The sequence below is a fragment of the Lichenostomus cassidix genome, chromosome 3 (genome assembly GCF_008360975.1).
Source record: "Lichenostomus cassidix isolate B80296 chromosome 3, HeHo_3.0, whole genome shotgun sequence".
In the NCBI taxonomy this organism is placed as follows: domain Eukaryota; kingdom Metazoa; phylum Chordata; class Aves; order Passeriformes; family Meliphagidae; genus Lichenostomus; species Lichenostomus cassidix.
This window is the reverse complement of record NC_139483.1, coordinates 65,337,887-65,363,375: the sequence shown is the minus strand read 5'-3', so window position 1 is coordinate 65,363,375 and position 25,489 is coordinate 65,337,887. Positions and strand designations below refer to the sequence as shown.

Sequence of the window (25,489 nt, the reverse complement as noted above, 5' to 3'; positions counted from 1 at the left end):
TGAGTACTAGTGCAGTTCTGCTAACTTCTGTGTTCACTGCTCTGAAATCTTGATATCAAAGCCTATGCTAGTTTCATTAAATATCAGCCTGTAAGGCAATTGTAGATTGAGAAAGAAAAAGGGGAATGAGGGCACTGAAGTCTCTGTTCAATTCAGGCACCAGAACTAATGAATCAATGAAAGAGGCAGGCACTAAAATCCTTTCTCTAAGGATGAAAAAGTTCTATGGTGCTCATAGTTGTAAAAAAAATGGAATGGGTTTTAAGTCAAATCCCAATTTTCACTTGCTATCGTGTAAGCTTTGCAAGATGACCTTATACTGATTTAATGAACAGCAAATGAATAATTTTTTTAGGTAGATTCTGATGGTGGCAAACTTTCTTGAACAGTAAAAGGCCTGTGACTGCAGAGTTTTAAACACTCACATTAAAATGGGAGCACATACAATCACATTATTTCAGTATCCCTCCACCCATTTATCCAGCCTGTTCATATCTCACTTGTATACCCATAGATATGTTTGCACCTCATGCAGAAGCTGCCAGAGTGTGCAGAGTCAATGAAAGCAACACAGTTCAACTTGCCTGTTCACCAACTGTCCATTTAGGACACTAGGTACTCGTAGAGAAGTAGAGATCTGCCTAATTGATATAGAGGCTCTCCTCTTTGTAGTTCAATGATGGACAAAAGACAACCAAGTACAATTTTTTTTTTTTTAATAAAGATAAAATTACAAAAAAGGTAAAATCAGCTCAGGAAAGGCAAATTACTTTAATAGATCAGTTTAGACATTTAACATAATAACTCACATCCATTTTTAAATACTATTACATAAAGCATGGTGAAGAAAGGAATTTCTGCTTCATAATTAGAAAACTCACAATACAACTTGCCAAAAAACAGAACAAAGCCGCTTGAAAATAAATACAGTCCATGCCAAATAGTACAAAATGAAATCAGCAGTCTCTCCATACGAAAACTTTTCTCCTTTTAGGTATTCTCCGACTAGTATTATGTTCTGCAACTGATGAGAGGCTATCTTTTGTTCAAGGGTTGCTGAGCTGTTCTGATTTTGCTCTGCACAAAGGCAAAAAAAACAAACTGTTAAGTTGTTTTATTTTTTTTTAATTAACTGATTTAGAAATGTAACTCTGAATTACTAGGCATGGTTCAAAACTATTTAGTATTAGGAGGAACAGAAAGTGATCTCTGCAGAACTGAAAACTATTAATAAGTATTGACTTAATAAACACTCTTCAAAAAGATGACATTATTAATTAATTAGTGTTTACCCTTTGGTGTCTGTCTTTTCACCACTGCTGTCCTTGGCTTTATCTTCTTCCTTAACATCTGAAAAATCACAAGATTTTAAATACACCAAAAGATGCAAGAAAGCCTTAAAACACTTAAAAAGTAAAGAGCATGACCAAGTTTATTCTTTTGTATATATTTCTAGCCAGAGGAAACTAGCTTTTAAAAGAAGTCACTAGTTACATATTAAAGTATTGTTAAATGCATCCATCCAAAGGAGCGATCTGGGCATGCTGCCAAGTGATTCAGAATGCCTCAAGGCAAGGTCTCTCTTGACTGGCCATAATGATGGCATGCAGTAATGAGACCTAGAGTTCCCCTGAGCTCAAGATGTATCCAGTTCTTAGAAAAATCAAGAGTCCTTGGAATTACACTGTCCCCAGAACCCTATTAGGTTTCTGTTTCAGAGAAAACTAGTTGGCTCACCACACAAAAGCAATCAGGAACAAATGTTTTGCCCAACATGTATTTTTTCATTTTCTATTTTCATTAAGTCATAAAAATCCCTATCTGTAAGACTTCAAGCTTGTGGGGAAGAAACAATAAACCTTGCCTGAAAATATTGTACTGGTCTGAACAGCTGTATCTTGAAACTGTTTAACTTAAAATAGTTGATTTAAATATGATAGAAAAAAATATAATCTCAACAAAAAATTAACTGTTAACAGATAAAACATCTGTCTCCTGGCAGGACTGACATTTGCAGTTTTAAAATATGGGATGAAATCACACCACAGTCCTACCTGCTTTTTTGTCCTCAGTCTCTTTTTTGTCTTCCTCTATCCTGGCTTTCTTTGCTCCTTTCTTATGATCTGCAACATTTCGTCGTCCACCTTCCCCTTCATCCTCAGAATCTGAAAATTCTTCATCACAGGCTATGCGCTTATCAGATGCTCGAACTAGGATTCAGATTTATGATATTAATTAATCAAAAAGGCCAACTACAACAGGCCTAATAAAAAGAACTATCAAATTAAGAATGAGTAGTAATATACTACAATCATTTCATGCTGATAAACTAAATCACAGTTAAAAACACTTATCTTTCAAGATACTCCGGGACTTGCACAACAACTTTCAAAAAAATAGCTTTGCAGAAACATAGGGGGAGAGTGGGAATACTTTAACTATATATCAAATAAAACTTCAAATACTGAAAGCTTAAATCACAGGAGAAAATAATGGTTTCAACAGTTCAGGAAATGGACACTGGGCACTAATAAGAAGTTACAGAATTACTCTAATCACTGTCAAAAATACTAAAGATAGCAGGAAACTTGGCTATAGCTGAAGAACAACTGGAAGTCCATGGAAGGGTTCGGGTAATATGGTCAAGAGTAGTGTTGCAAGTATGGAAAATCTGTCTTGTAACAAAAACACAAATAAAAGACTTTTTTTTTTCCTTAAACACTGTATCTCACATTACCTCAAAGGGAAACATAGCTTCTGTCTTTTTGTCACAAAAAAAATAAAGTACTGTTCCTTTACTTAAAATTCATTAAGTCTTCTGAAGTATCTATGATAGATTTAAAACTTCGGAAGTATCTATGATAGACTTTAATCTGATAGATTGGAACACCTTTCCATAAGGTGGAAAAACATATGCTCTTCAGCACTTCATCAGACCCTTTAAGAGGTTCAAATGTGCACAGAGATGCTACCTTAAAAACACTGAAAGTGGCAGACCAGAGGCAAAATTTTTTATTCAGGAAACAAAAAGGCCAGTCTTCCAATACTGCACACTACTGCGACTAAGGTTCTGAACAATTAAATCCAAAACGTCTTTATTTGGACATGTTCTGTTATGAAAAGATATTTCTTACTAGAAATCCGTTTGTCTGGATCTTCTCCATCTTCATCTCCACTGTCTTCATGAACAGCATCTTCAGGAATGGCCTGCATCTGCACACCAGGTGCGTGAGGTAACATGCGCAAGTTCTCAAATAAGCGTTGCCTGCAAGCAGCACACAAGAAAAGTTATTACTACTCAGAAGTAGCATTTCCTTGGATTTTTTGTGAAGTTCTGAAAACTCTGCATTCAAAGTTAGTCTGCTTTGCTTTAGAGTCAGTTTCATTTTTTAATTAAAATAATAGCATGCCAAGTTCAGGAAGTTTTCCAGCCCTATGAGATCTTTAGCATTCACAGTGTACTTGAACATAATTTTCTCTGTACTTTTCAAATACTTATTTCAATCAATTTCAGTTGTTAATCCCCACAGGGTTAGCACAAGTACTGCTCACTTGGGCTAAATTGGTGTCACTACTACTCTGTTTATAATAAGCTAGAGTATCGAGTTGGATAATACACTATTCTCTAGTTTCTTAGAAATAAATTCAGACACTTAAAAGCATGAAGACTTCCCAACTGTGTGCAGCAATGACAAAAGTAACTCACCTGGATAAGTTTCCTTATTGGCTGCTTCAGCAAGAACAGAGACAAGTTCTGTCCTGTCTATGCAACCTGATGTGATGGATGACATAATCCAAAGCACCATGCAGGAAAAGGAAAGCATACTGGGCTTCTCTTGGGACTCAAAACTCAGTGCAAGTAGAAAGGCAGGCTTGGCAAATAATCAGCATTTGCAACAATTATCTTAGCATCCTTCTGCATAGTTTGAAGGGTTAAAGGGCAACTGGTGCTTTTTTTGAATCCTTACAGTCTCTGACTGCTCTGACTGTTTAAATCACATGACCTGGCCAAGTAGTTTTGTCATACCAGGGAGCTCCCTCAAATTGGGTGTCTGTGAAAGCATACAATAAACTGAAGGAGGATTCTCCAAACTGATGGGTCATTAATCTTGTGGGTGCTAGTATAAGAATGTGAGACTGTGTGTTTTCTATTGACAGAGAGCAATCCGTGCTTGGGATTGCAGCAGGAAGTTTTGCAGCCTACTTGTACCACAAAAGCTCAACAATGTATATAATACAGCAAGCAGCCTGGCAGATCACCAGCTGGAGAACTGCATTACTACTGAGAAATTTTATACACTTAGATTAACAAAAAAATAAGTGAGTTTTTTCTCCCATTGCACATTATTAAAGACTAAAGCCCTTTCATTTGATTGTGATTGATATATTTGTGCTATGAACTCCCATCACAGTCTACATACCAATCACTTAAAAATTAGTATTTTAACAACTCTGGTGAATTTTGCAATTTAACAATTTTAAAGGTTTTATAGGAGTACTGGCAAGCTTATACAGGCAATTTCACATCTAAATTCAGCTATTTTTAGTAACAAAAAGAATTCCTGTGTGCTCTTAACAGTCTGTTAAAACTCAGGGCAGGGGTGGCAGTTTATTCTTTTAAACCCAGAGCAAGGACAAACCAGAGTAAGCCAAGGGTACTTCAGGCTAACCAATTACCTCCTACCAGTTCAGTGTAGAATTGATTGTATGTAAGTATTACTTCACCCCTGAAGTAAAATATTTGTTTCAAATCAAAATGTCAAGGTGTGAGGAGGAATAAACTAAGTAACAAAAGTGGTACAACCTAAAAACACACACCCACCACAGCTTGTCAATGAGCACTGCTCAAACCTTGTGGATTTGTCAAATCACAGCCATTCAATTGCCTGCACACGTATCACTGTCTTTCCACAGTTTTGGATGTTTGAGCTCACATATGATTTTTATTTTTGCAGCTGACAGCTACAAAGAATGACATTCTCCATCCATGTTTAGACACGGAGCTGAGAATTAAAAACCCTAACTGGCATGGCACACCAGCTTCTTTCCTGGCAGGATAAACTTTCTACCAAATTAGAATGGGAATCCAAGTAAAACAGTCATCTTTTCAGATGCTGGAAAAAGTAAAAATTCAAGCTGAGTCATAAATTTTCATATTTACAGTCATAGGACTTCATAACCATGCATTCCGTTGGAGGAAGAGACTTCCAAAAAGCTGCTCTTCTGACAGAAACAAAAAACATGTCAAATCTATTCAGTACTTATCTTTAGTGTGTAACAGAGAAAGGCATACAGTTTTCAAAATTGCCTAACAATTAAACCTCTGGAGAAACATGATCCACATGACCTACTTGACAGATAACGTAACCACTACTTACTTGATCTTCTCCATATATTCTGGTGTATTCTGATTAGTCATATTTGAAGGACTAATATGAAGCTTGAAGTCTGGTCCAAAATATTCAAAGTAGTCATTGTATGGCAACTCTATAAACCAAAAACCAAGACAACTTTGTGACTCAAAAAGACTTTAAACATTTTAAATAAAACAGTAGATTTGACAGGATTTTACACAGAGAACCATCAAACCTTTAGCAACAAAGCAAGCAATACTTATTCATTATCTGGACTGTTCAGTGTTTTTTCTCTAAATTATTCGATAAAAGAACTTATATTTGCTAGCAAAATACAAAGTTCTACTGCAATTACACACTGAACAACACAAGTAACAAATCTGAAAAATAATTAAAAATTGTACTTGTGTAGGAAAGATAAGATCAACCGATGATTTCCTATAGCTGTTTTCAAAGTTAGTCCAGTTTGAAAGGTTTATGTGAGCCTTTCAAAATATTTCTTCAGGACAAGTATTAACACTCGTTACTAGGCTGAATACCACAACTAGTTGAATATCCTTGGTAAGCACTGGACATTGGCTCAGTGATGCTGACTGGCTCAGTCTGTCTGTTTCCCTCCTTACCTCACTTCTTGTATTTTCACAGAAAATTGTCCCTTGACTAGAACACTGAACCACCAAAATAAAGTTGATGAAGAATACATAGCCAGGACAACAGCAGTAATTTATATTGAATATGACTGTATCTTTCCAGATAATATAAGAGAAATATTAAAAAAAAAATCCATAGGAGCTTTAAGAAATAAGACACTGTAATCCATTTTTAATTGAGCCATTTATCTTTCTTCATTTAGGATTATTACAGGATAAGCGATCTTGTTAGGTGGATAGAAAGGAGATGGGAAGATTAAGCTGCTATTGTAACACTTAGAAATGCACTGTTATTTCTCAGAATAGGTTAAAGATGACAGGGACTCAAAAAGCTGAGAGGAATGTTAAAAAAATCCAAAAAACTTCATATATATAAAAACACCCATCTATCTATCCATCTATTTATCTCTGTAATCCATTGAAAGGGGCATGCTAATAGGAAAAAAAAAGTCCCAAGATAAGGAACTGCTACTGTGTCTTCAAAAGCTTTGACTGACAAAGAAAACTATGTTGACATGCAAAATGGAAAACATGTATCTTGAAAGGCACAGTCCACGAAGTCTTTTCTCCCTGACAGCAACATTCTGCTGAAGTCAGATGGAAACACCAAGCCCACCAAGAGATATGTGAATTGCAAGAGGTTATCAGCAAAAATTACAGTTCAACATGCAAACAGCCTGTGACTCATATGCAACAAATCAGTCCAAACAACAATTTTATATAAATGGCATTTCAAAAACATATCCAGGAGCATATTTGGCCAGAAGCAAAAGGAGTCCAAGATCTTTAGGGATCTTCCTCAGAGAAATTACTACAGTATTCAACTATTCAAGAGCAGTCTACTAGTGTTTTTTCTGGTTTTAAATTTTAAGATAGCTTGCAGAGCCAAAAGTGAGTGAATAGAAGAGCAGAAGTCAGTATCCTTTCACAGCACCTTTTTTAAATAAAATGAAGAAACAGTAGTTTTGCTATGTAAAGTGGACACTTGCACACTCAGTAATTTCTTGCGTATACCATGTCTGTGTTGCACAACTTAAAGATCTACCCCAGTACAATCAAAATGCCATATATATTCTATCATACTGATGATATTCATATTAGAAATATTTACAAGTAGGGTTTACAAATTTTACATTTTGAATTTTCAAAAAGTGATTCAGTCATTTAAAGCTTTTGCTCTGAATACTTGTGTTTATTCAGTGCATAAGATACTGAAAATTTATTGGTTAAATCCTAGAAATAACTTTCTACATAGTTTATTCTAAACTGATGCATTACCACTAACTATACAAATATCTGCTGTTTACTTAAAATCTCCCATGATTATTTCTTAATAAAATATTAATTTGGATATCAATATTACCATTAGGAATTTCACAATCCAAGGCAACAGCAGTTTCATATGTCCAGCATCGAGCAACATTACGAATTGTGTAGCCTCCTCCCCCTAACATCAGCAATGGCAAGTTAAAAGTCTTTACAACTTCCACACATTTAGCATGACCTGTCAAACAAAAAGAGAGTTGATGATATGTGCAAAATATCTATTAAACAGAGAAATATATAACAAACTAAAGAATCAGTCATATGCAGTCACACTTAACAAGAACTGAATTGTTTCAAACAGAACTGTCTCCCCCTAGAGCTAAGCACAACCTCACAAGAAGTCAAGACCTACAGATTAGAAATGTACAAACCAATGAATATCATCCACCCCAGTCTTCAGAGACTTTGCATGATGGTCTATTGTTGTTGTTCTGAAATCATCTTAGAATGTTTAGTGTTTTGGCCTTTCATAACTCATGTCATACACAGTGACAAAACTAGGGACCATTTCTCAGTCAAGTGCAATGAAGGAAGAAGGGAAAATAAAATCAGCACTCGGTCCTTTCTACTTCTAAATTTGAACCTGTATTAGAGGTTGCTAAGTCTTGCTTACAGAGTGAACTGGTGCCAAGACAGTACACACTCCGGGGAGATACAGCATACTGAAAGGCATCTGTAGGAGGCAGCAGCTCTCTTGGTTTCCAAGATATGTAAGATGGAAAAAAATCTGAGCTGTATGGGCAACTGAAGTAGCTTTGCCACCTGGTGCAAATCAAGAAAAGAACCCTGAAACACTGCAGACCCAACAGATACTATACTGCATTCTGTTGCCTACAAGACTCTAACTGTTGCATTTAAAAAAAACCCCACAAAACCAAAAATCCAGAAAATGAATGATTCAAACAGGTTGGATTGAAGGCTTCGCAAAAGTTTGACATACATTTAATATTTTATCATTTAAATAAATAATAATTAAGTAATATTATCAGCAACAGTTATGCTATTTGCTAAATTAACATCTTATCCCAAATTAGAGAATCACAATTTTGGGTAGCAACTTTAGTAATACTAAAACATATTAATTATATTAAAATTAATGAAAATGAGTGTTAACATATGGCTCAGTATAACAAACACCACTACAAATTTAACAATGCAGTGAGTATTCTCATTTCAATAATACCTATTTTACACCCAACAAGGAGTTTGATGTTTAGCATCTGCAGTCCTACTAAGTGGACTACTAACTAGTTTTATTTGCAGGTCATTGTAAGTGTTGCAGATGATTGCTGCCCTGTCATTCCAGGACACTGCTTTAAAGCTACAGAAAGCCTGTACATAGAAGAAAGGGAATCACTTGAGTGGCTAGGAAGCACACAGAAAACCAAGCTTCTTAACTTTTCTAGATGGACAGAAAGAAAGAGGCAACTTCTGGGTTTCTTTTGGCCATCCCTGTATAGCAAAGAAAGAGGTGATTAATCATAATAATGAACAAAATCTTTGTGACTCCAGTCCTCATTATGCAAGTGTCTCGAAAAACAGTAGGAAGGGTAGAGGTTTCTAATAAGTAAAAAGTTACAGACAACAAGCAGACACTTTTTTGTTTACCTTTAACAGTAAGATTAAAGCATCCCAGCCTGTCACCAGACAGTGAATCTGCTCCACATTGTAATACCACAGCACTGGGCTGGTACATCTCCATTACTTTGGATATAATCTATAATCAATATAAAACAGCAAGTCATTAATTCACATAATGAATGTATGAAACTAGCAGCTTGCCAGAGAGGTTATGACAGAAAACAAAGTACTCACGGGTTTGAATATCTGTCCATATGATTCGTCATCTATACCATCCCTCATTGGAAAGTTGACAGCATAATATTTACCTTTTCCAGCACCAATGTCCTACAAGCAAAGATGACAAACGCTTTAATACAAACACAGAAACACATAGAATGGTATAATGAAAAAAGGTCTACAGAAGTCTGCTGAGCTATTTTGCACCGTTAGACAGATCTGTGAGGGATAAGAGGCAGAGTTTACTCGATTCCAGTTCTCCCATAAAATAATTTTGCAGTATAGGAGTTCTACACCAAGATTTAAATAGCAGTAAGTACACTCAGTTTTTTAATTCAAAGATTTAAGACAAAAAGACAAACCATAACCAATCAGTTTAGTCTGGTAAAAATAGCTAAGCAAAAAACAAGTATAAAACCAAGAAGAGCAAGGTGATATGCATGTTTTCAGTGTTGCATAGAAGATTTGGACTTGAAGAGGTTTTTAAAACCACACTATTGCCCTAAACATAGGATGAGAAAGTAGCTCAAGCAAAAGGTAGAGAAAAAAAATCCAACAGGGACCACTTATAGGTGCTCTTGAAGAAACTTAGACTTTTTAAACAAACAAAAAAAAAGAACAAACTTGCAAATTATTCTCAGTACCATCAGGTGCCAAGACAAGGAGCTGCAGTAGTCTATCTTACTAGCATTCCTAGAGAACCTATGTTTTAAGAGAAAAAGTTTGTTGCAAAAAAATCCAAAAAGACAAAAAAGAAAAACCCAAGTGAATACACCCTGAATCCATCAACTCCTGTTTTGATTGTCACATTAAGATCTCTGCTTGACACAGATTCCCATTTCCTCCCTTTATTTCATCACCAAGACAGATAGAAAGGAATGCATAGCAGGCCTCTGCCCCTAATAAAGGTATAGTGGAGCAGACAGTGAGAATTAACATGTTCAGTATAGCTGTAAACTATTATCAAACAGCAGCTCTGCAGAAAGAGCACACACTTGGTCCAACATCCTTGAAAAACTACAAGTCATATGTAGCATAACCCAGCAATACAAATACTACTCACATCACCTATTGGAAGTCATTGACATTTTTCCTCTTCCTGAATAAAGCCTCCTTAGCAGGGGGATGCATCAGTATTGTGTCATTTCCAGTAACTAACTTTTACTGGAGGCATGACGGGGAATGGACAGAGATGGGGAGAGGGACAAATGGCCCAATGAAACACAGACACAATGTTAACAGTTGACTTTTTTGCCCACAGCACATTATTAACATTTCATGGTATTGCAAGACGAGTGACACTGAAGACCCCTGCTGAACTCAACTCTGGCTGATTTGAACTTGTCCAGAATTTCCCAGAGTGAATCATCTAGGCTTTCAGATGCTGAATTTTCTGAGGTGATCACAGAATGGTCAGTGTTGGAAGAAGGGACCTCTGGAGATCATCTAGTCCAAACTCCTGATAAAGCTGATTGCACAGGATCACATTCAGGTTATCACTTTCAGTATATCCAGAGGAGACTTGACAACCTCACTGGACCGCTAGAGTGCTCTTGTCACCCTCAAAGTAACTTTTCCTCATATTCAAAGTAGATTTTCATCATATTCAGATAGATCTTCTTGTGTTTCAGTTTGTGCTTATTGTCCCCTATTCATCTGGTCTCATTCTTTTGACACCCACCCTTGAGATATTAGTAAGGGTTAATGAGGTCCACTCTCAATGTCTTTTCTCCAGGATGAACAGGACCAACTCCATTAGCCTTTCCTTGTAAGAGATATGCTCCAGTTCCCTCAGCATCTTTGTTGCCCTCCTCTGGATTCACTCCAGGAGCTCCAGGTACTCTTGTACTGGGGAGCCCAGAACTGGACACAGCACTGCAGACCTGGCTTTTCTGGTGTGGATTGAGGGGTAGGATCACTTCCTAAACTTGCTGGCAATGCTCTTCCTAATGCACCCCAGGATACTATTGGCCTTCTTGGCCACAAGGGCACAGGTGGCCCATGGTTAACCTGTCCACCAGGACCCCTAGGTCCTTCTCACAGAGCTGCTTTCCAGCAGGTCAACACCTAACCTATACAGCTTCATCAGGTCATTCCTCTTCTTGTCTTGCTTTACAGATTAAAAAAAAAAAAAAAAATCATTAAATTGATCTTATCCTAAAAAACAGAAAGCCGAATGTTCACAAATTTCCACCTAAACAGAGTAATTGCTTGAGCTACTCAAGGGACCTTTTTTGTAACTGATGATTGCATTAGATGTAAAACAGAAAGAAACAATACAGCATTTCTGGTAGCTTCCCATTCACAACAGATCAAGCTGCCTCACAGAACCCAGGCCACTATGGAGAACTATGGTCTCAAGTGATCTGTGTGTATAAATGACAAAATTTGTGCTATCGTCTAGGATATATACATAGTCCAATAATTTACTGAGGACACTGGAAGTTTAGACTGAACAACACATTCAGTTGAAAATGGATGAATGCTGCTGAACTAGAAAATCTCAGACTCAGCTACACTGTTGGAGCTGCAATCACAACATCATCATTTGACACATGACTCGTTCCTGCATCAAATAAATGTAACCTGATCAGCAAACAGATCAATTAACTAAAGAATTACAGAAACAAGCTGTAATACAGCCTACCAATAAAAACAGAGAAGATTTGGCTGTTAAAGTTGATAGAAATAACCACCAATGGCAGATGAAATTAGGCAGAAGGAAGCAACACAATGCTGGCCTCCAGAAGGAATACTGACTTTTCAGAGAATTAGTTCTCCCTTTAGTTCAATTAGCTTTGCAATCTCTGGAGATAGGAAAAAATCCCTATGGGGAAGCAATAAGTGCAATAAGGCCTGCTAAAGACTGTACGCAGTCAATGCTCATTTCAAAATCCTAACTAGCAGCGCAGAAAAAATGTTGCCATGCCTGAGATAGTGCTTGTCACTGACACTGCTAAAAAAAATCCCAAAACCATACAGTATTCTTCTATTTATTTCAGCTATGCTATCTTTTAATTCTTTGTTCTGGGTGTGGTGAGGTGAAGAGTCCACATACTTCTCTGTCAGTGGGAAGTTCTGCTTCTGAAAAGTCAAGATATCTAACCCTTAAAAAAAAAAAACCCACCAAAAAACAACCAGCAAAAAACTCCTAGCCAAATTCAGCAACAACAGCTTGTCATGATAAACATCCTGGTCTGAGCCGCTTTTAGTTTGAAGCACCACTACCACCTTGTGGCTAAAGTCAAGCTAAACCACACAGATAAAAACTAATCTGATTTCTTCCTAAATCTATTCATAACACAGTTTAACAGAATTTAACAACCATAATAATATTCAGCTCCAACAACCACACTGAAATGAGTGCTTTGCACCCCAGTGCTCAACTTTCACTTACACCTGTGCCCTATAGGTATCATCAGGAGACAGGGAAACACATTTCTCAGGAGTACTAGCCAAAATACAAACATTTGTGTCTCATGAATCAATTTAAACATGTTAGGAAAACAGGGATTTCTTTCCCAGCACAGCATTTTTGTAGGCCAATTTGTTAGAATTGTTTACAATTTTTTTAAAAAGTTTTTAACTGTATGCACAAACTAATGTGCAAAGTTGCTAACACCAGAGGAATGACATACCCCAGGAGTGTCTCTGATAAAAGAGGTTTAATTTATGAGTTTGAAGCTAGGAATATATTAATCCTAATACTTGTAATACTCTTTCAAGCTGTGAAGTGGAACAATTTCCTTTTCTAACAGACAAGAGTCTAACATGAGGAATGACTAACTTAAAATTAATATGAAAGGCCAGGAAAATTGGTTTCCATTCTCAGCTTTGCCAGAGATTCTACAACAGCTTAAATGATAATTCTTTATGGGCAAATGCTCCTTCCCTCAGGCCAGCTATAATGCCCAGTAATTAACTGCCTATGGGGCATGCTACAATTCTTGAGCAGTCAGCATCATGAGAACTCAAAACACACCTTATGACATAAGAAATATTCCAAAAATGAGTCAACTGTATTACTAAGCAAATAGAACATAGTAAATTCAAATTGTAACTGAAGCTTTGTGACTGTTAATGGGTGATCTTTTCAGTGTAAGAGCAGAATCAAAAAGTGCTGATAATTATAAATATACCATACTGTCTTCTTAGAGACATCTCCAAAATCTGTGAATTAAACCAACTATATTTCAACAAAGATTTCAGTCTATTTATCCTATTAATTAGAAGTGATGGTGTTAATTTCATGTGTAAGTGAATAATTTAGTTCCCCACTATCCTGTATTATTTTTCCTAAAATTCCTCAACTAATCTATCACTCTAAGCTAACATTTTTTCTGAAAACTTACTGTTGTGTATCATTATTGGACATAGTTATTGTAGCCTAGTGCAAAAAAGTATCTACAAGGAAGACAGTAAGAGGGAATTTATCACTTAATGAAATTTCATGTTCAATCTTACCCTAAGGTCCCCTGTGCCTGGAAAATATTCACCATACTTATGGAATGATACTGTCATGACACGATCTGTGGTATAAAATGCTTCTTCAACACCATCACCATGATGGATATCAATATCAATATACAACACTCTTTGGTGATACCTAGAAAGAACATAAAGGAAATCATCATTATCTGTTATAATATAATGATAGCAAACAAAAAAAACACTAATGAAATAAAACCAATAAGACCCTAAAATCCAAGATTATGATCATGGTGATTATTTTGGTTGATGTGACCATATGCTCTTAGAATTCTCAGTACAGTTTGAATAACATTAGTTTATTTTCATCAAAATAAGTAATTTATTTAGTATTTACCCTAAACTGTCTCACTCTGTAGAAGCTATAGCTTGTGCTCCTGTTCACATCACTTTGTTGTTCACATCTGCTTTCAGATTTACCCCTTTCATTCACCCCAAGGCCTTTTTTTCTGCCTTCTCAATAATTAGCAACACAGTCTGTGTTCCCTAAACACACAAAAATGAACTTTAATACTTATCTTCCATCAGCTTTTCTTCCTCACGTCTCCAGCTTGTAAAGATAGGCACATTCTTACTTTCAAGTGTATTGCACTTTCTATTTTCATAAATTTATCACATTACTGTTTATTATTTTCTTAAATGTTGCAAATTTCAGGACAGGATATGACTAAAGAAACCAGTGGTTTGAAGCCTTAGAGCACCAGAAAAACAATAAGTATCCCTTAAATTTTATGTTTTCTCATAAAAAACAGTCTGTCAGGAGATGATGTATTTTCATCCTGCTTTGAGTATGAGCAGCGATAATTCCAGGAACAGTTTCTCACAATTACACAAACTATAACTATTCACAAGACTCCTTCCCTCACATGCACATTAAGCTAAAAATTTCAATACTGGACCACAGAAAGTCATATCTTGTAGACTGCAGAGACAGCTCCTGAATAATTGCTGCACATTAAAATGAATGTCTTAATATGTTAATATTAACCATTCTTAGTGCCTTTAGAAACATTTTCCATCTCTAGACCTCCATATTACAGCTACTTCCCTCATTCCTCGCCAGCAAACTCAGCCGTCCCACTCACCAGAGTCAAATAAGTAGAGTATTTTGTCTAATAAATGAGATTTACGTGTTATTAGTAGGGCTACAGTCCTCTAAAGCAGTAAAAGCAACACTTAGGATTTGAAATTTTAGTGAAGCATTACTGGTTGAAGTCAATTATATGATCACTTTTTCATTACTCCTGATTTTTTATTTTGCAGTCACAGCAGCACAGCTGTTACTTCATTATTTATTAAAATCAGCCACATTAATTCAAGTAATAATCCAAGGAAGCTCAGTGCATGATCTTCATTGAATATTCCTGTTTAGTTCAGTAACAATTCAAATGATAGAAAACAAGAAGGCATATTGTGAAACCACATGGGTGTAAGATTATGAGTACAATGACTGTCCCAAGGGGTCAGGGTAGTGATACATCTATAGCCCACTGTTCTGTCCCCATGAGTGGCAAAGGGACACTTTACAGAAATATTTAGAGAAAGCAAGCAAGCCTGTCCATTTTCTGTAGTCTGCTACTCTAGTCCATTCCCACCATCTAGAATTACAGCATATGGTGTTTTACAGGGTGCATTGTTTCTTGGATCTATCTCCTATTTGTTATCTTTTCAGCTTGCTTGTATTTTAGTTTGAAACCAGGCAGAGCATGGAGCTTTTTCAATTGAAACTGTAAAAGTTCAACATGGGCTATGAAGTCATGGAAATAATGACAATCCACATCTTTAACATTTATACTTAAATTTGACACTTTCTATAATTTTCACCTGTGCCCATCACAAACTTACTTCAGTAACTCAAGGATGGCAAGCACGATATCATTGACATAACAGAAACCAGATGCCTCCGATTTCTTGGCGTGGTGAAGTCCCCCAGCCCAATTGACAGCCATGTCTGTTTGTTGTCTGTTCAATTTTACTGCCCCAGCTGTAAAAAGACACACAGAAGAATGAAAAGAAATGGAGTCAGAAATTTCTGATGGCCTTTAGATCTGTTAAATAATAATTGATTTTTTAAATAAGTTGATTTACAACAGATATCTTACTGATACTGAGATACTTGATGGATCTCATATTTTATAGTCTATAACTGATATATGATTTTTTTGAGATATAAAAACCCCCTAATATTTACTTAATTTTAAATGCACTATCAAAATTTTAAGTTGCTGACATAAACCTACTAAAGCTATAGAACAGTTGGCAAACAATCTATACTCACCAACAGAGCCCCCAGTTGACAGCTGACAAAATTCAAACAGGCCATCAAATACAGGACAATCTTCTCCAACATTAACTGTATAAGAAATGTATTATTTTTTAAAAATACCATTCCAACAGCATTGATATACACATGGATAACACACATGCATAGTTCATTCACCATTATAGCTACTCACTCCCCATCCCCATCTCATCTGTCAGGCTAGTTTTAAACACTGAATGTAGAGTCTTAATAGTATAATACAACTCCAAACTAATCTTTTTTTCTTTTCTTTCTTTTTTAATTCTCTTAAATTTCCATTGGAAGATTTGTTTCCTCATTAAAGAAGTTTGGTCATTTTTAGATTTTTAAAGAAATGACGATTAACACAGATCATGTTAAGAAACGTACAATTACTTAGAAAGATAATTTGCTGACAATAAGGCATCATAGAGGTTACAATACTGCCTTTAAAATTGATATAATAGCTGTCAAACTGTATTCCTAACAGTACATTGAGCTTATTCCTATAATTAAAGGAATAAATTAAAGGAATAGAGGAAAGGATGAACAGTGAATGATGCACAATTTTTACTATCTCCTTCCAATGGGAATGTGCAAGTTCTTTTCTTAAAATGCATTTTCATCCATTGATCTTTACTTCTATAGTAATCTAAAAGCCATTTTTTAAAAGCAAGATTTCAAGGCACTTTCACAAACAATTCACAATTTGTGCATTAAGTCTTACTATTAGCAGTAGTATTTCACATCTAGAATACACTCTGTGAAAGGAGAGGCAAAAATCCCTACATATGCTTTAAAAACATTTTTGTCAAGATGGCTGCTTTTAATGGACAATTCCAAAAGAGTGTAGCTAAAGGCAGGTACATGCTACTCTTGTCAAAGTATTTCTCTAACCTCTGTATTGGTGAATACTGACCTTAAAACAATGCTAAGTATCAAAACATGCACACACAGACTTACATCTCTGCATTTGCTTGCTGTACTCAGACATATTGTCAGGCCTTATTGATCGGAGAAATTTGATGTATTCATCACTATGATACTTGGTCATTTCCTCAGCAGTTGCTTTGTGGGGTCGCTGATAACAAGAACAAGTTAAAGAAATAATCAGAGTTCTCTGCAAAATCAGCTAACAATGAGCTAAAACAGACAACTTGAAAGAATCCCACCAACTTTGATGGGAAAATAGTGAAAGCAAAAGTGATAGTAGTAGTGTTTTACATAAAGCAAGGGCTACTCTGTTGTGATAAACAACTTCATTAAATTCTGCTTCACTTCTAAGAAAGAGCTCTGAATACACTATTTCAGTATTTTCTATTTCCACTTCCACCTCTCTCCATTTATTTGAGTGACAATACTTGAAGCCCTTTAAAAAGAACTTAAAATGCTTTAGTGGACATTCTATTACCTATACTTACATAAATTTCCATTTTTCTGTATAAGCCATAGTTTAGCAGCAAGTTGTGAGTCATTCGGATCCTATGAGGTTTCATGGGATGTCCTTGTCCATAGTAATAGTTTCCAATATCACCTGTCAATAATACACACAAGAATAGCTATTCATATTACAAAACAAGTTTCATTGCCACTTAAAAGAATCATTCTCAGAAGATAAGTAAATAGCTATGATTCTAGAAAACAAACAAACCCCACAAAGGGAGTAATGTCTATTTCAAAAGGAACACAAGGGAAACAAACTGTTGTACGTCAGAAACAGAGGGGAAAAAAAGAAGCCAAATCTAACACTTTTACTACAAGCACACAGTAGTGACAGAGCAAAGAGAACTGTAAGACATGGTTTTAAACCAAGAGTGAAGTCCTGTCCCAACAGTGGGCCAGAATAGAACAATAAAATGGGAAACAGAACTGGAATTAAGAGATGAGGAGACACTACTGATGACATTGCCACATAGCATCACAACAGAGGCTGTAGTAAAACCCACCATTTTGCTTGAGCTGATTTTACACCATCCTCAGCCCATCCTTAACTACTAACCCTAACTCTTACATCCAGAAGTTAGCTTCAGATCCATTGTGGCAACCACACGCACAAACATTCCCCAGACACCTGCTGCTGGAGATCTACAGTGGTTTAACAAGAACCTTAAAATGAAGATTATTCTCTGTTAAATTGGAGACCAACTAGGCACAAAATTAAAACAACAAATTTGACACTCATTTCCAAGAAATGAATAGCTGCTCTCATGGCCTAGTAGTAAATTCTGTTCTGAGCTCAGGTATTGTTAGAACACACACAACCCCACTCTGAGCACTGACATTCCCGAGACATGAACCATTTTAAACAGAACTGTTTCTGGAAATGTAAACAAGCCTAAAAGTTTTGTCCAGTTTTCAATGGCTTTCAGCTGGAGAATTCTATAACAACTCTTCACAATAGCACCTCTTTTCTTTTTGACCCAATTTCCCAATAGGATTACTGAACTTTACCTTCTTGAACTTTTTACTTTTCTTTCACCTCCTTCAACATGCTCTGCCTTGTCCACTGGGAACAAAAGAAACACTATTTTCACAATGTCATACTATTTTGTAAATTTTATCAGTCAGAGGTAAGAAGCAGCACCACTACAAAACAGCTTTAGTTTCACCTCTTCAACATGAGCTTCATGGAGGGAAGGGTAAATGTCAGCTTGCAGTAGCATCATCAACTACCAAGAAAAACAAGTATTACAGTAAGATTAGAAGTTTCAAAGCATTCTAAAATCCTTCAAGCTTTCAGTTTTCAAAGAGACAAGGAGAGTAAAGACACTTAAGAAAACAGATATAACCTAATGTAACATAAGAAGATGTTTAGAAAAACTACCTTTCAATACCTAGCTCTTAGCCATCCCATAACAACAGAAATACCAGGTTTTAACACTAAGTTAAGAACTTTGAAGAGTTTGAACCTTCTAACTTGGGTACTTAAGTTGAAGAATAGCACTTTTTGTCAGTTATTTATTGTAAGCCTACAGGTTTGGCCACATGCAGGTCAAGAGCAAAAGGTATTAAGAATATAAACAAACACCTTCCTTCCAGCAAAAACATTTCCCAGCACTTTACAAAAGAATACCTTATATATTTGATGTTTAGGAAAAAATCTATCACAGCTCTTTGAAACTAATGCCTAGAAGATGAAAACCAATCATTTACTAGCTCTACTTTATATTTTGAAGTTACTGTTAAGTCCCAGATTTTAAAAAATCTTCCAGCTAGTAAGAGCTTTAAATTTTGAGATTTTTAAGAAAATAATGACTATAAATAATGTGATAGTATTGAAGAAACTTCATTACAAATGCATTTGTGGCTTAAAAAAATGGGGGGTTGTACTGGTAATTTCAATTTTAACTACTTCAGCTTGTATAGTCATCACTGACTATATTCAGAATGCTGATGGATGGGAAAGCAGACAATTAAGAATTATTTTATATCTTACATATAATGTAAGGTCTATTATTTTTTCCATATGAAATAGAGAAAAAATAAAATTAACAAGTTTCCCAAATATACTTGCAACATATCCTTCAATATACTACAATTAATCAACTAAAAAAATTTTCATTTGTGCATGTTCTACATATCATACACTGCAGCATCCAGTTATATAAATAAATCAAGCATGCTTTTCAGTTTTCTTTTTTTTTTTTTACCAGAAAAGAGATTTTTAAAAGAATTGGTACATTGGTAAATTTAATGGGAGTTTATTTGTCAAATAGAAGATCTGTAGGTGACTATCTGGCACAAGAGTATTAATTCTTCCATATTAGAGGCCAGCAGTAATGACTAACAATAGATATCAATATAATACACTTTAGCAAAAGGCTATACAATAACATTTATATTTTTCAGGTCTTAGCATCACCAACTAAAAAAAGGTTTTGGCATTAGCCTCATTAAAAAAAAATTCTTGAACCATATGGACAAAAAGCCCATCAAGTTTCAAAGGATTAGTGATGCCTATGTAGGCAGGGGTGGGGAAGGAAAAGAGGAAAGATCCTCTTTCTTCATTAGCACCTTGATTTTCAACCAGCATCACAAAGGGGACCCATCACAGAGACATCATACTGTGATGAAGGCAAAGTTGTCAAAAGTCTCTCCTCCTCTACCTGGTGAAGGTGGTGGTGCACTTCCTGGTAAAAACACTTCATCTGCTGATCCTGAAATTTATGTATCTCTTTTTCTTATGCCACGGCTCTACTGGAGCACTTTGGGAAGAATGCAAGGTGCACCAAAAGCTAGTGTGTGTGAGGATGGGACACCTCACTCACTGATGGAGCTAAAAACCTCTGCACAAACCTCTGCCAGACTAACTCTCACTAAAATATGTGTATATACAAGAAATGAGTACAGTGAGATCAAGTTCATAAGACTATTACTGCAGATAGTATGAACACTTGACTCTATTCTTACCAACATAAAGGTAAATACTTACTAATATAAAGGTAAAAAAAATACAGGAGTGTTATGAGCACATTTATATCACTTACCAGTGTGGGAGCATATGGAAAGCGCAAAAAAAGAGACTGTAACTGCATGAGGAAGAGGGGAAAAATGCAAAGTAGTATGTGTAGAAAGTTTGCAAATCTATTAATCTTTCACAGTGAGCCTTCAAAGAGTGAAATTTACTGTTTTATATCAGTAAAAATGTCAGCTAAATGGCTCCCATTAAGAAGTAGCAACATATAATCTCTGAAAAGTTGATTCCTTAATTTGAAAGAGACAAATCAAGTGGCCATTTAATGCTAGGTGTTTACAATCCTGCACTGCTCAGGACTGACACAGAAGACCTACCTGACAATTGTTATATACACTGTCATGTTCTGGGTTCAAATATATATATACATATAAAATTTCTTCCCAATCCATGCAAGTTACATGCCAAAATGATGAAAACTATCAAGTAAAAATAACCCCATGATTCCTTTGATAAACATAAGTTTCAGACACCCACTTCTCTGAAACTTTACCAAGGCCGACAGATAATATTCTAACATAGAAAAATACAAGAGGCTACACGCCCTAAAGGAATTTTAATTCTGTCCAAAACCACATAACTGAGTAACAAAAGCTATGTCCCCCCCAAAAGTATTACTCTCTCTAGTTACTACGACATATAGAAAAATAACACCATTAAATCTACCCATTACAAAACAGTCGTAAGTGACTGAACAAAGAGACAAGAGATGACATCTATGCTTGTTTTTTGATACTTTGCAACTTTTAAGTAACATTACTTTATAACTTTGAACAGATAAACTGTTGCTGCTTATTTTTAGTTACGATGAAATGATGAGGTATTTCAGAACTGCACTATGTGCAGAAACCCAATCACTTCAATGGAAAGCACATGGAAAGCACATGGAAAAAACATACCTTAAGAGTGGTAATTACACCGAATTGGCTTCAGCGATACTATGGGGTGAACTCATGTAAGTTCAGTGTAAAAGAAAAGATCATTAATGCCCAATGAGTCCAACAAACGGGTACTCAAACATTCCTAAAATTATGGCACTAGTTTTTGAAGGATTGGGCATTTTGTTCTGGTTTTAAAATTAAGCAGACAGCAGAAGAATAGCAAACCTCTGACTTTTGAGCCTGGAGCAGAGGCTGGATGCCGTCACTGTGTTTGAACGGCACTGGACAAAGTACTGATTAACTTCCAGAAAACTCTCAAGTTTATTTTACCTGCAGATGTAAGCTTTAACTAGAAGTGCGACTTAAAACAATGCCCAACTATAGTAACACACTGCCTTACTAAGACAGGTTTAGTCTCGTCTTTATGGGTGGAACCAACCACACTCTGATGCAGATCTCTCAAATTTTTCATGAAGGTAGAGCCTTTTGAACACCCACACTAAATTATGCACAAGCAGCAATCTAAACAATACTGCTGGTGCACTGGCATGGAATAAATACATGTACTCACAGTAACCACACTGGTTGCTGTGCGGCTCTCAAGAACTGTGCTTGGCTGTACAGGAACACAGAGCTGGAAAGACCATCTGGGCCCTGTTCTCTTTGCTATGGGCAACTGTACAATACTTTGGAAGAGCTAAACTATCTGAGCCACAATGTTGCAAGACCGTGACAACAACCTGAAGATACATGATAAGATGCTGAAATAAAAGCTACGATATCCTTCCACTTCTAGCATGGTTCTAAGCAGGGTGAGGAACACACTTCGCCAAGCTGAGGCCATACATGTATTAAGACTAGAAGTATTTATGAAAAATATTTCAAATAACGTCACTAAAATATTTTAATTAGCATGGTTTTAGTTCTTCCCGTACTATACTGGTTTAAATTTAAACAAAATTCCTGACCTGAGCATGATCACAAGCAATGAAGATTCTGCAAACTGGATGCGGTTGACTATCTATCACAAGCAAGCTCCAGGTAATGAAATCAAGCATTGTCTACTCAAAGTTTACTGCTTCCAAGTACAGTATGAAGGCTATTAAAACTATTTATTTTCAAAAAAACCTTAACAGCAATACACATTGAGAAAGTGACCAGTTAATTAAAAAATCAGCCTCAAAGTACAATCACACCAAGCTGCACAAAAAGCATGGGGAAGTTCACTGCATCTAGAAGTACATGCTTCTAGAACATTTCAAGACTTTTTAGTGTATACCTTTCAAGAAACTGAGTAAAAGTACGTGTGGAGAGCCAATTATGACCCCAAAAAAGAAGTCATTTACTTTAGACATGAAATTCCTTTAGAGATATATCACTACCTCAGTTGTGTGCCTGAGGTACTTTTGTATTTTTTTGTTTTGGGTTATTTAAGGCTTCAAACACTCTCTTCAGTGTGACTGAATGATTTTGCTGGTACAACATGAACCACACAGTAGCATCAGGATATTTATTCCAGGTACTAGCTCTAAAATTTCTTCTAATAACTGTATTTCCAAAAGACATGTAAAATCACTGTTGGATTTAGCAATAAAAATAAATGAGACATCAAAAATATTCCAAAACTGTTTGTATCACATATAAAACATTTATTTTAAGGCACAACAGTTATTTTCTCTACATTATTAACTGCATTTATCCTAGTCTACATATGAGCTACAACTGGTTTAAGTCGCCATTATCCTGCCACCTCCAAACTTGTTCTTCTTCCAGTTTCTCCCCTCTCTTCACAAGTATAGCTTTTTGGCTGTTAAGAGAATCTGATGTTAGCATCGGGTACCAAAATCCAGTAATCACAGAAAAACACTATATCAACATCTAGTAAACTATAGCCACCTGACTTTATTAAAAGTAAAAAAAAAAAAAAACAAAAAAAAAAACCCGCAAACTGATTAAAAAAACAAGGCAAATATTTGCAGAGAGAAAGCTTCTATACTATCACTGCTATCTTTCTTTCAACATGGCAAAAAGTGATTCCTCTTCCCGAGGAAAAGTAAGATCCCAGCCTCACCAAAAGTATCCCTAACAGGGGCCTCCTTTCCCCTTTAGGCTGAACAAAGAACCAGTGCTAGCAACAAAGAGAAGGGGGCGGCAACCACCACTCTGCCTCCTTTAGTGTGGTTAAAAAAAAAAAAAAAAGCCAAGACAGGCCCCACAAGATCTGCCATTTCCGAAGAATGGCATATTTGCTACAGCAACACACCATTTGATATCTTGAGTGGGTTTAGCCATTCATCTTCACTTCCAAAATGGTGAAAACACCAAAGCACTACGGCTGAACATCCTCAACCTCTGTTTCCTGGCTACTACCAAGACCAGCTTCAGATGCAACTGTACGAGATTGTTACAACAGGAGGCAGTTTATTCAAATCTCTTAACTAATCTGTTCATCAAGCTTACCTCCCGGTACAAAAAGGGCTAAATAAATTCAAGCTCAAGAAGAAAATGAAAAGTTCTTGCTGTCGTGGCCAGAGAAAACCGCAAACAAGTTGCTGAAAATATCTCAGACCAAGCTCAGGCTTCACATACTTTTTCGCCACGACTGACAACGCAGATCACAAGCCCCTGTGTCCCCACCAGACGAGAGTGCAAACTCAGAGGGCCTATATGCAACTCAAATTTCACTATTATTAAACACCCACGCACACAACTTTCCGCGTTTTGCAGGAAGGGAGGCTCGTGGGAGCCAGGCCTCCGCTCTGATCCGTGTTTGGCTTCAGGAATGGGGGAGGAGGGGGCAGAGTCCCCCTGTCCCTGCGATCCCCAGACCTCGGTACGAAAGCCCGAGGCAGGGAAAGGCCTCTGCTCAACAATCACCAGGTGCCGGAGCTACACATGGCCTGGACTTTCTTTGCAGGGGAGGAGCCAGACACAGCAGCGACTCCAACGCCTCCGCGCTCAGCGGATGGAGGGGAGTGTCTCAACTTTTCTTCTTCTTTTTTTTTTTTTTTTTTTTTTTTGGAGGGGGTGTGAGGAGTGAGTATGTGGGGGGGGCGGGGGGGAGGAACAATAGACACAGTACTTACCGCCGGGCCCGGCAGGCCAGGCAGTTCCCCGACCCGCACCTCGCCCGACTCCACCACCCCTGCCCCCCGGCCCCGCCGCCCCTAGCCCGCCGGCCCGCGGGGCTCAGCGGAGCCGAGCGCGGGAGCGGGGCGCGGCGGCGCAGGTGGAGGCGGCGGGGACCCCTGGCCGCCACGGGGCCGGGCCGAGGGGAGCTCGTCCCGCGGGGAAGGGGCGGCCGTGCCGGCAGGGGCCGGGGACACAGCCCGCCCCGGGCGGCCATTAGAGGGGCGCCCCCCCCGCTCTTGCACGCGCGCTCCCGCGCCGGCCCTGCTCACCGTCGTAATAGTAGCAGACTTTCTTCTTGCCTCCGCCCTGACTGTACGCCATAGGGCTGCCGCGCTGGGGCCGTGGGCAGGGAGCGGGAGGCCGAGGAGAGCGCGGAGCCGGCTCGGAGGGTGGGAAGGAGGGGCCGGGAGAGCGGGAACTCGCGGCGCCGGGACCGCCAGCAGCGGGAGCGGGCCGGACCCTCGGCAACGGGAGGGGCAGCTAGCGGGACGCGCCCAATTCGCCGCCGACGGAGGGATGAGAGGGGAAAGAAGGAAGGGGAGAGGACGCACAGGCACCTACGTGGGCTTCCGCCTGTTTCTCTGTGCCATCTTCACTTAGCTACACACACAAATCAGGGAAAAAAAAAAAGGAGAAGTTCTTCATAAGTGAATTCTTGGAGAAGGCTCTTTTCTGGCCCACCCCCACGGTGCATAGTGGTACGATCCCCCGCGGGCATCGGGGAGGTATGCCCGCCCCTCAGCGGAGCCGTTTGGCGCATGCGCGGAGTGGGCGCCTCATCTCCCAGGGCGGCTGCGGCGGGAGTGGGAATGAGGAGTCCCCGCGCCCGGGGCTACAGCGGGCCCGGCCCTGCTCGGCTTCAGGGCCCTGCTCGGCGCCAGGGCCGCTGCGAAGCTCCTCAGCCTCCCACCGCCGCCGGTCGGGGCCGCCTCGTCCGTAACCGCGCAGCGCTTTCCGCCGCGCTGGGGCCCGAACCTCACCCCCGACGGGGCGGCTGCAGATGCTCATCCGGCTGGGGCGTCGCATCTTGTCCCCTCCCCAAAGAGTCTGCTCCTTCCCACGACAAAACCGGTTTTTGTTTTGTTTGGTTTTAGTTTTGTAGT

General features: G+C 38.0%; 1 protein-coding gene across 2 annotated transcripts; it reads right to left on the bottom strand.

Moving 5' to 3' along the window:
* Window positions 1-752: 752 nt before the first annotated feature.
* HDAC2 (histone deacetylase 2) lies at window positions 753-24,858 on the bottom strand. 2 transcript variants are annotated; one of them, XM_085056134.1, is made up of 15 exons: window positions 24,656-24,855; window positions 18,351-18,405; window positions 17,321-17,433; window positions 16,863-16,980; window positions 15,897-15,971; window positions 15,464-15,602; window positions 13,595-13,736; window positions 9,146-9,238; window positions 8,939-9,047; window positions 7,368-7,508; window positions 5,379-5,487; window positions 3,135-3,265; window positions 2,055-2,210; window positions 1,293-1,350; window positions 753-1,077 (listed from the first exon to the last, which is right to left on the bottom strand). In XM_085056134.1, the coding sequence occupies exons 3-15, from the start codon at window positions 17,393-17,395 to the stop codon at window positions 1,047-1,049; spliced, it is 1,377 nt and encodes a 458-aa protein (XP_084912260.1). In that variant the 5' UTR covers window positions 17,396-17,433; window positions 18,351-18,405; window positions 24,656-24,855; the 3' UTR covers window positions 753-1,046. The 2 variants fall into 2 exon arrangements, with proteins under 2 accessions (XP_084912260.1, XP_084912261.1); XM_085056135.1 differs by lacking the exon at window positions 18,351-18,405 and having other exon boundaries at window positions 24,656-24,858.
* Window positions 24,859-25,489: the final 631 nt, after the last annotated feature.

Coding starts and splice junctions, on each gene's coding strand:
- HDAC2 (XM_085056135.1), bottom strand. CDS start 24,707: ATGGCGTACAGTCAGGGCGGAGGCAAGAAGAAAGTCTGCTACTATTAC. Junction 5,488..7,367: donor GGATTGTGAAATTCCTAATG/GTAATATTGATA, acceptor TTTGGTTTATAG/AGTTGCCATACAATGACTAC. Junction 1,351..2,054: donor GACTGAGGACAAAAAAGCAG/GTAGGACTGTGG, acceptor GTGATTTTTCAG/ATGTTAAGGAAGAAGATAAA.